At 35.8% G+C, this 11,826-nt stretch overlaps 1 protein-coding gene across 1 annotated transcript; it reads right to left on the bottom strand.

The window, feature by feature from the left end:
* Positions 1 to 669: 669 nt before the first annotated feature.
* Positions 670 to 1,368, bottom strand: LOC140862733 (uncharacterized). The gene is made up of 2 exons (XM_073265770.1): positions 1,255 to 1,368; positions 670 to 1,188 (listed from the first exon to the last, which is right to left on the bottom strand). Exons 1-2 carry the CDS (start codon positions 1,366 to 1,368, stop codon positions 670 to 672), a joined length of 633 nt encoding a protein of 210 aa, XP_073121871.1.
* Between the last annotated feature and the right edge of the window lie 10,458 nt (positions 1,369 to 11,826).

The following is an 11,826-nucleotide window of genomic DNA, read 5'->3' as shown; positions in this document are numbered from 1 at the left end:
AAACATAATTAATCAAACCAATTCCAAAATCATAAACTAAAAAAATATGAGAGTAGAAGAAAAACTGTAGAATTGTTCAAGCAGCCGCCGTCAGCCTTTGCGCGTAATTAAAAAGATAAAAAGTCTTCAAAAAGATCATCAAACTTCTATTTATAGGGTCCGCGCCAATTAGAATCCTCCTTGACCTGAAAATTCTCGAACAACACAAATTTCCGGACACGCGCGCGCGCCTGGGCTGCATCTCGTGCGCGCGTAGTTAAAATAGACAGTGGCTCGATCAACCTCTCGCGCGCGCGCGAGATAGGAGCTCGCCCGTGCGCGGATTTCCCTGAACTCTCTGGAACTTCCTTCTGCGCGCGCGCAGAGAGTAATCTCGCCCATGCGCGCCTTGGATTTGACTTCTCTGGAATCTTACACAGCGCAAGCGCGAGAAAGGCTCTCGCGCGCGCGAGTCTTGCGCACAGTCACTTCTTAAAAACTCCAATTTACTACAAAATTCCACCAGGAGAGTATAATACATGCACATAAAATAAAACACTAACAAAACTCACGAAAATAAAATAAACGCATGCGAAATGACACAAAATAATGTATACTCAACACACTTATCATACAGCCTCTTCGACTAGGCCCTTGCTGATCACAGTCTTGGTAGCTCGTCCTCTTAGCCTAAGATTCTTTTATGATTTCATTCTTGTCTTTTTCAAAAAACATAGACTGATCCACTGCATCCTTGTAAGTGGAAGTTCCACTCAATCTAACTTCTTGACGGATGAAGGCGTTCAGTCCCTCCATAAAATGCATCAACTCCTCAGCGGGGTTCCCATAAATCATGGGTTCAAAGTACCACCCTATATCAAACTTCTTAACATACTCTTCACTGGTCATGATTCCCTGAAGAAGCTCCAGAAACTCCCTGGAAACTCTGTTCCTCGTGCACGCTGTGAAGTATTTCCCATAGAATACATCTTTGAACCCGTTCCACGTCAGTGTGATCAGGTTCACAGCAGACTTGGCCCCATTACACCAAACTCGGGTATCATCTCGAAACATGAAGATGGCACACCTCACATGGTCTGCATTAGTAAACTGCATAAATTCAAATATCGTCTCCAAAGATTGTATCCATTCCTCAGCCACAATAGGATCAGCTCCTCCCTTGAACTCACTTGGCCCAAAGTCTTTGAACTATTTGAATATGGGGATGGTAACTCCTGGGTGATTGTTAGTACTATCTCCCGCCTGCGCCTGTACCAGTTGCTGAGCACGACTTTTCTCTTGCAGCAAATTGGCTAGTATTGCCAGAAATTGGTTATTCTGGTTGTTCTGGTCATTAGTCTCGTTGGTCTGGTTTCTACAGGTAGCCATAATCCTGATGTCCATCAATGTCCACAACACTCAATCACGACTCTTACATAATCAAACGTAACATTTAACATGCATAAATCATAAGTATAACATGCTATTATGCAACTCAATTAATTAGACCTTAAAACATACAGACATGAAGACGAAGCATTTGAGTCGTGGCGAGTATGCATACGAGCGCTAACTCCCAGAGCGAACCGATCTGATACCAAGCTTTAATGTCCCACAACCCGGGAACGCTACTAAAACATATATTCTTAAAATTTTGGGAAAAATTTTGCGCGGAATAAAAATCTTTAATTAAAATGATAATTGTGCACCAACAACTAATGATACATTCAAAACATCGATACCATCAAAAACCAATTTTTGAACAAAAATGATAACTTGTTTTTCCCTTCCTAGAAAAATGAGTTAACTTTGCACAAGAAACTATTCATAAACATCGCACTCATGCATCTCCCGTCTGTCCGACTGTATGTTCCTCTTCAGGTCCAACTCCATACTCATCAATGCAATCATCAATTGCATCATTACCTGCATCATTCAAGTATAGTGAGTCTAAAGACTCAGTAAGTACATGCATTCTAAAAAATCGTGTATAAACTTGAAACTTGAAATAGAAGTATAACATGAACATAACATAAAATCTTGAAATTTAGGGGTAATGAGATATGTGTAATTGGGGAAAACATCATAAGAGCACATCATTGGTTCTCGTGATCATGGTCATTTTACAACAAGCATATGACATCAGCCTTTAAACTTTCATTCTTTGGAAAGACCCCTCCGAAGCTTATCCCAGAGTTTCAGTCTCGTATTGCCACCACAAAAGCACATATAACATCAAATCATTTTCCATGCATCATCACATCATAACTTCATCATATATTTCATAACTTTCATCATACATGCCATAACTTTCATGGGGAATTAGCTTTCATGAAGAAAATCACATAAAGATACATTACATAACTTAACCGATCCACGTGAATCATTCTTTTCGTTCTTGACATTTAAAATTGAAAATCTTTGCATGAATCTCTTAAGAATGTTTAAAATACTTTGAAACATCATAAACATGCATTTTGGAACCTCAACTTGAAAAATAAAAAGAATTTTTTTTAAAAAAAAGGGGTGGGATGCCCAACCCACGAGGGGGGCACGGGACGGTCCAATGACCATCGGCACGAGGGTTCTCCTACGTGAACCAACTTCTCTTCGCCTCCAACACTCCAAGTTGTGATATAATGCATTAAAACACACAAAACATGATCTTTCATATGCTTTTAACATCAAATAACATCAAAGAAATCTTCCAAGTATTTGTTCTAAAAATCATGACACAAAAAACACATCAAAACTTCGAATCGTCAACAAAATCAGATTTTTGGAATTCATGAAACCCTTAAAACGATGCAACTTCTCAAAACATGATCAAAACTCGTCAAGAACACCTATGCTTCACGATTACATATAGTCATAATCATGCTCTTCAAAAACTCTCAAACTTTCATGCCATAAACCATACATACATCTCAAAATACAGACTTTTCATACCAAAATATCTATACTCTTGAATGGCGGTTTCAAAAGCGTTTAAAAACTTGCTTGAACGTTGGACAATTGGATTTAATCTGTACTTTGGGAGCGATCTAGCCTCGAAAATCTGAAGAGAAAGCACTAGATTTGCACTAAATTCTTAACGTAAATAGGAAGAAGGGAATGGGAGAAGGTGGCATCTAAGGAAAGGAAATAATGACTGAAAACTGACGCCTCAAACGTTTGTGACAAATGGGCTTAAACGTCGGCCCATTAATTGCAAATAAATTTTTTTTTCTTTTAAAATAATTCTCCCGGCCCATAAAATAACACTATCTCAAATTTAAATTTAAACATAAAATATTTTCTTAACTCGTTCGATTGCTAGCCTCATTCCTTCAATCCAGAATTAAATTCCAACCCAAAACATTAAAATAACTTGCAACACATTAAATATAAGACATATCATATCATCATATGAATTATACATAACATTTAAATTTAATAATTAAAATGATTAAATCATATAAATCATATAAAATTATCGTGATTAAGCAAGTGAACTTTTGGACCTTACATGAATGGACTACAAAAGATAAAAAGAAAGCAAACCTTGATAATGTTTGTGAGCACCCGTCGTTTTAGCAACCCATAAAACTCGGCCCATAAAAATTTATTTGTTTCAGCCCTAAATTTTCGAAACTTGGCCTCCAAGTTTAATTAAAATTGAGGAAAAATCTCTCAACTTGGTAAGTGCATTCTTTCCTTTTTCCAGAGAAGCTGATGGCCGATTTTTGGACACAAATCAACACATATTCAGTGCAGATTTTCATCCCTTAATCCATGAAATCAAGACATATTTCAGTCCCATAATAGGCTGTACAAACCGCCCCTTCAGCCCTCAATTCATGTCCAAAGGCTGTAGAAGAAACACACCTAAACTCCACGTACCAGAACCTCTGTTTTTCCCTTTTTATTACCTTAAAATTCTATCTCCACCGTTTAGAATATACCAAAATATTTTTTGAACATTGTGTATAAATTTTAGTCCAATCCACCGGTTAGATTTCAGGAATACTCCCCCACAATCAGATTGTACGAATTCCATGTGAGAAATCAGCAGCTTCTGTTCTTTGTTGTGTTTTTGCGCTTCAAATGACATCCTAACAAAATCTCTACTGTTCAAACTCTAGATCATCTCTCTTGAACGTTCTGATCGAATTTTATAGCGATCCAACGGTTCAAACAATATCTGACGCTTCTACAAAGTAACTGATTTTCTGACTTATGCAAATCCAAAAAATTTCTTCCACTCTCCTTAATTCCAGTATTCTTCTTAGTGACTCAAGTAGGAAAAACAATGCATAATCTTCAAGACTTTTTGACCTAGGGTTGCCCATTTTCGATCAAGATATGTTACCCAAAGGTACGCCCCTTGTTCGAGCTACCGTTCTTCAACTAGGAGCACACGTGAAGCATGGAACTTTCGACCATCTAGAAACCCCTCTTGTTTTCGTACCAAGACTGTAAGTGGGCTTATGTATACGCTTTAAAAGATTACGTAATTGTTTTAAAATCCTTTGTACACCATTTGATTTTTTGCTTTGCTATGTATAAGATTCATTCATTCCATATGATTCCTTCGTATGTTTTACGATCTTGTAAGTGGTTTTACATGTGTTTTAAAATGTTATGCATTGCGTTTAAAATCTATCGTACACCATCTCGTTCATGTTTGATATGTATAAATTCGTTCTATCCTACATGAAACCTTTAATATGCTTTCAGATTTCGTAAATAGATTTATTCTTTGAAATCCATTGTATATCATATATTTCGAGTCCTCTTATTTGTATATGTTCAGAAACGCTTGTATTCGTTTATTATTCTTTGAATCTTCGAAAAGACGCTGTTATTATTTGATTTTGAAGTGGAAAGAAACATGTAATATGATATGTTATGGCCTTTACATGGTGGGTATAAAACCGTTATATTTGCCCCTACACGGTGGGTATAAAACCGTTATGTTCGCATCACCCCTTAGAGGAGTAACTTATATGGGACAGATTTATATGGCCCTTAAATGGTGGGTATAAAACTATTATATTGGCCTCGCCCCTCAGAGGAGTAACATATAGGGGACAGATTTATATGTCCCTTACACGGTGGGTATAAAAAATGATATATTGGCCCTTACACGGTGGGTATAAAACCATTATATGTCATAGCCCCTTAGAGGAGTACCATATAAGGGACAAAAAATGAACCATGAATAATGAAATGAAGTTTCAGTGCCATCTATATGTTTTTGTTCTATTTCTGATGCGATTTAATGCTTTGTTTTGAATTCTGTAACTATCATGTTTTGACTCATGTCGTGACACATCTTGTGACATGTTACATATAGAATCGTATTTATATGTCTTTTCTCATCATGAACAACAAGATGTCTTACAGTATTATATATTTATGTTCTTGTTTCGTTCAGACACTATGTATGTCCTGTCTTGACTCGTGTTGTGATATGTCCTGAGATATGTTACGTCCAGAACCATTTTTGTGTATATATGTATTCTGTATTTTGGTGTACGAATATCCCCCACTTGCTGAGTGTTTTTCAAAACACTCACCCCTTAATTTCCTCCCCAGATAGGAATGAAGAACAAGTCGACGAGGACGAACAAGCTATGTTTTGGGGTTGGTGATGAGGTTTTCAAGACAAGAAGATTACTGGATTTGTCTTTACTTGATTTTCCTTATGTTATCGCTTCCGCATTCTTATTTTGAGTTGTAAAAGACAATTATTTCGTTTATGGAATAGACTGGCTTTATGGTCTTTTGATGAACTACGAGGCTTATTGTTGCAATATTAAATTGTTTAACAATGCCGGTGCTGAGTCTCGGTCTCAGGACGTGACATTTAAGAGGTATCAGAGCCCGCCAGGTTCATAATCTGGTTGGGTTTCCTTAGAATTTCTTTAGTGTTCTCTCTTAATGAGGAAAAGGTCTAATGCATTCCCCTCCGAAATGATCCCGCGATTTATACTGACAGAGAAGTACATTTCACGATGACCAAAAGCCTTAGTCAGCCAAATTCCATCGTTTAGGCCTTCGAATCGTGATTTTGCCATTTAAGGAAAGTTTTGAAACGCTTATAACTTTTCGCAGGGACTTAGAAATCCAATTCCGCCATCTATTCTGTGATCCTCATGGATCGAACCCTTTACCTATTCAAATATCTCCGAACCTACTATTTTTTTTTTAAATTTTCGGAAAACCCCTCTCAACTCAAGTGATATGTCATGCAATCCTTTCTTGATTGTTTTATGATCATCTAGCATTTTGAAACTATCTTCATGCCTTTCCATCTTTGTTATTCAAGGAAATGGCTCCACGCGCTCTATGTATCCGTACTACCCTTCTCAATAATCAAATTACCCACTTATGTATTGATTAATTTTGGTGACACATGCTCTTCTAGATCTAGGCAATTTCATTGAGAATTTAAGAGCTTAGATTGACATTGAGAATTTATATATTGATTTTAGCAATGATGTCCATAAGTATATTAAACTATGATTTTCGGTACAAAAATCAATGTGGTTCTAGTTAGTTGGTATAGTGACTCGGTGGCCTTACAAATTATTGGAGAAAAAGTTAAACTTTAAATAGTTGAATTTAAGAGACAAATCAAGTTTCGAGTACGAAACTTCCAATAAGGATGGAGGGATGTGAGAAACTATTTTTTTAACAAACCATAAAAACTCGGCCCAAAAAAATTTATTTGTTTCATCCCTAAATTTTCGAAACTTGTCCTCCAATTTTAATTCAAATTGAGGAAAAATATCTCAACTTGGTAAGTGCATTATTTCCTTTTTCTAGAGAAGCAGATGGCCGAATTTTTGGAAACAAATCAACACATATTCAGTGCATATTTTCATCCCTTAATCCATGAAATCAAGACATATTTCAGTCCCATAATAGGCTGTAGAAACCTCCCCTTCAGCCCTCAATTCACGACCAAAGGCTGTAGAAGAAACACACCAAAACTTCATGTACAACAACCTCTGTTCGTCCATTTTTATGACTTAAAATTCGATCTCCACCGTTCAAAATATACCAAAATATGTTTTGAAGAAAAATTTCAGTCCAATACAATGGTTATATTTTAGGAAAATGCCCCCACAATCAAACTATACAGATTCCATGCGAGAAATCAGCAGCCTCTGTTCTTTGTTGTTTTTGTGCTACAAATGACATCCAAACAAAATCTCTACCATTAAAACTCTATATCACTCTCTTCTGAATGTTTTGATCAAATTTTGTAGCAATCCAATGGTTCAAACAATCTCTTACGCTTCTAAAAGGTAACTAATTTTCCGACTTGTGCAAATCCGAGAAATTTCTTCCACTCTCCTTCTTTCCGTTATTCTTCTTAGTGACTCAAGTAGGAAAAACATTGCATAATCTTCTAGACTTTTCGACCTAGGGTTGCCCATTTTCAAGCAAGATATGTTACCCTAAGGTACGTCCCTTGTTTGAGCTACCGTTCTTCAACGAGGAGCACACGTGAATCAAGGAACTTTCGACCATCTAGGACCCCTTCTTGTTTAAATACCAAGACTATAAGTGGGCTTAAGTATACGCTTTAAAAGTTTACGTAATTGTTTTAAAATCCGTCGTACACCATTTGATTCATGCTTTGCTATGTATAAGATTTCATTCATTCCATATGATTACTTTGTATGTTTTACGATCTTGTAAGTGGGATTACAAGTGTTTTAAAATTTTATGTATTGAGTTTAAAATTCGTCGTACAACATCACGTTCATGTTTGATATGTATAAATTTGTTCTATCCTATATGACACTTTCCATATGCTTTCAGATTTCGTAAATTGATTTATCTACGCTTTGAACAATGATCATTAAGTTTTGAAATCCATTGTACATCATGTATTTCGAGTCCTCTTATTTTTATATGTTCAGCAACTCTTGTATTTGTTTGTTATGCTTTGAATATTCGAAATAACTTCTCATTCTTTGGTTATTAGCGGCATCCCGAAAACATCCGGGTCGACCTATGGCTTTCAAATTAAGTTCCAAATTAGTGGATGCTGCCAAAGGGAGTGGCGATGTCATACGTAAAAAAAGAAGTGACTCATAAAATGGCATAGGAAAATAGAGCTTTTGCACATTTTCGTTAATTTAGTAATGAGCATAACAGCCATATTGCTCCGATGGAGAGAATAACATATGATTAGCTTTTCGGGAAATTGACACTGTTAATATTTGATTTTGAAGAAGAAAGAAACATGAAATATGATATGTTATGGCCCTTACACGGTGGGTATAAAACCGTTATATTGTCCCCTACATGGTTGTTGCGATATTTTTGTGCCCGCAAGTGCACGGTGTCAAGTTTTAATATACGATGAGTAGAGTATCGTTCCCACGAGGATTGAAAATTTATATTCACACTAAATACTGTAATTAAAATAATCTCAACTTTGTTCAAAAAATCAAAGTTTAAAATTCAATAAAATAAAATAAAATAAAATAAATCCATAATTTTAAGGATGGCTTTGGGTACACGATATGAGACGGGTTTTAGATACAAGATATCACTCGATTTTCATTCATGCAAATCATATCAATTTATTATATCATCTATTCCAATTTATAGGCCAAGAACCCTTAATTGTTATTTACTGCCTCTCCCGAGTACCGAGTAAATGTTATTATTCTAATGCTAATTTCGATATCCCTATCAGAAATCAAACAACAAAATAATTTATCAAATTCTTTGGTTCTCTCTCAATGATCTCAAAGGAACTTGTAAGCCTCCCGACTCTACAAAAATCCTAGGTTGTGTTTTCTATGATCCTAATCAAAATCTCCTCTCTCGAGCGCCATATTTCAAATAAATATAACAATTCAATTAGTGATCAAGTAATTGAATGACAATCAAATCAAGAATACACAAATAAATTGTTAAGAACAAATAATAGTAGGCAAAATAATAGTCAAAACATGAAACTCCAATCAAGATCCATCAATATCTAGAAACAACTAATAAGTTTATAATGAAATAATCAAACACATAGACATATCCAAAAATCTCATCATAAATCAAGGCAAATAATAAAAATCATAGAGTAGAGTTGATTCTCCGTCCCCAGATGAATTTCCTCTATCGTGTGATTCGATTATCCCTTGTCGTTCGCTCCCACGTCTCAAATCCGTGTCCCAAGCCTACTTGAATGCGTAGTTGTGTGGTTCTCTTGTTTGGGTGCCTCTTCTTCTCTTCTCAAATCTCTCAAATTTGTGTGTGTTGTTGTGCGGCGGCTCTCCCCTTGATTGTATCCTTGAATTCCCTTTTATATGTCCTCGAAGCCCGTCAAAGAAAGCCCGACAAATCGAGAGTTTTAAAGTTGCAAAAATCTGCCAATTTCTCGCACAGAGCGGCCCGGGCGCGCAATAGAGTGGTGAGGGTGCGCCTGAGCCTCGAATTTACACTTCTTTTCACGTCCAGGGACGACGCGGGTGCGCCTGAAAGCGGGGCGGGCGCGCCTTCCTCTCGCATGAGGAATTCTGCAACGTGCGACAATTTTCAAAAAATCATATCTACCAAAATAACCGTCGGATTGAGCTGAAATATTGACAGCAACTTCAAAACATCCTAAACTTGAATATGAACGGTGGAGATTGGATTTTGATGCATCAATAATTCTCAATAATTTTTTGAAGTTGCTGCTCCATAATTCATCATTCCGCTTCTTCTTGCTACTTTCGCGCCAATTCTTGCAACTCACAAAAACAACAACAAATATTCATAATACCCACTCGATACATCAAAAAATTCAATTCAATTCATATATAAATTAAGTGCATAAAATGCACTTATCAAATTCCCCAAAACATAGACTTTTGCTAGTCCCGAGCAAAACAATAATGAGTAATATAGTTGGCCTCCGAATTTTTACATTCCAATATTAAATACACATGTCCGCTAATTTTCTCAAGAGTTCTTGTGTGTGTGTGATTCACCAATCTTATCTATCCTCCTCGCTTTCGATACACTAGTGCAACAAGTTTGTTTCATAGAATCATCAACTCCGCTCTCTAGTTTCAAAACACTCTCCACCATGTTCAACTTCTACTCACTAGGATAAAAAGGACTTTTCAAGTTATATCAAAGATTTTTCATAACATCGCTGGATTTTGCACCCAATTTTATTTTAGCCCCATAAATTACCCGCAAACTTAGCTATAACTAAAGATAGGATTCGGATTTCAATCGTCTCGTTTATAGTCCGAATGGAGCATCAACCCCATTTTGTCCGCAAACTTAGCCATGGATTGGTGATTAGAATTTCAATCCCTTTCTAGGACCGTATGGAGTTTGTTTTAACAAAAATTAATTTTTTTTCACTTTTGCAACCCCATTTATTCCGCATACTTAGCCAAGGACAAGGGAATTAGGATTTCAATTCCTTATCAATGACCCGGATGGAGTTATTATTAATTTTTTTATATTTTAATGCCTAAATCATTTCTAAGCTCGTAGAAGTCTACCTCAGTTTCAAGCATAAATCACCAAAGTTAAGAATCAAATCATCCAATTCACTTACAATATCACAAAGCTTCTCTAATCACTAGAGTCTAGAAAATCAAGGCATAGTGCATATGGGTGAGAACTAAAGATTAAATATAGCTAACATTAACATTTTTAAGACCAAAAATTATTTTCATCATAGGCCAAAACAATTACACATCATGCATTTAAATCACACTAACTCATAAAAAAAAATTTCATAATTTTCAAACTTCACACATCCCCCCAAACTTAAAATGTGCATTGTCCTCAATGTAAAATAAACAAATTAAATAGCAGAGGAATACACGTACCTGTGACAACGACCATCAGTAGTCGTCATTTTTTTTCATCGTAATTTGTAGCGCATTGGGGATATAGTAGGGGTAACACCACCAAACTTCATCTCTACACAACCTAAAAAAAATGACGAGGGACAAAAATTTAAGAAGTAAATACATAAAAATCAAATAAAGATAATAAATAAATAATACTAAAAACTCTTGGGTTGCCTCCCAAGAAGCGCTTAGTTTATAGTCCTCAGCCTGACTGCATCTGCACTTTCAAAACTTTAAGATCTGTGAATAAACTGCAGACATAGACAAAACAAAATAAATTAATCCAAAAATAATGATAATAATAAATTGACAATAAAAATAAAAATTTTAAATCAAAATCAAGATCACTTGGTAAAAATATTAGTGCATAATAAATTGAATCAATCCCCGAAAACGGCGCCAAAAACTTGTTGCGTAATTCATTCTTCAAAAAACCATTTTCCTACAAAATTAACCCGGAGAGTGAAATGCTCATGCATGAGATTAATTACTAATAAAACATATAAAAACACACATGAAACCATATGAATTCATGCCAAATAGACATAAAATAATGCACACAAAATGCACTTATCAACACCCCATACTTAAATCTTGCTCGCCCTCGAGCAAGACATGCAAAATAATATGCAAATAACTACAAAAGTAAGAATGAATCATGAACGTGCACAGCCTCCGAAAAGTTCCCACATTCAAAAATTTAAAACCACAAACTTTTGATTGTTCACAATACACTATCAGTTTAACGTAAACGTGTGTGTGTGCCATGTTATTCCAGTTTTGTGCAACTTCAAAAGAATCCATCCTAAGAATGTTTAGCAACCTATGACAATTCAATCAAGCATCACAATCCAGCACTCCTTCATCCCAACAATCCCAAACAAAACATGCATTCTCTTGAGAATAAATTACGTACCTCCGGATTTTGCACCCGGTTTTTTTTCTAAGCCCCAATAATTACCCGCAAACTTAGCTATATCTA

Source organism: Henckelia pumila, chromosome 4, assembly GCF_033568475.1.
Source record: "Henckelia pumila isolate YLH828 chromosome 4, ASM3356847v2, whole genome shotgun sequence".
In the NCBI taxonomy this organism is placed as follows: domain Eukaryota; kingdom Viridiplantae; phylum Streptophyta; class Magnoliopsida; order Lamiales; family Gesneriaceae; genus Henckelia; species Henckelia pumila.
This window is presented reverse-complemented; position numbering and strand designations above follow the sequence as displayed.

Coding starts and splice junctions, on each gene's coding strand:
- LOC140862733 (XM_073265770.1), bottom strand. CDS start 1,368: ATGGCTACCTGTAGAAACCAGACCAACGAGACTAATGACCAGAACAAC. Junction 1,189..1,254: donor AAAGTCGTGCTCAGCAACTG/GTACAGGCGCAG, acceptor ATATTCAAATAG/TTCAAAGACTTTGGGCCAAG.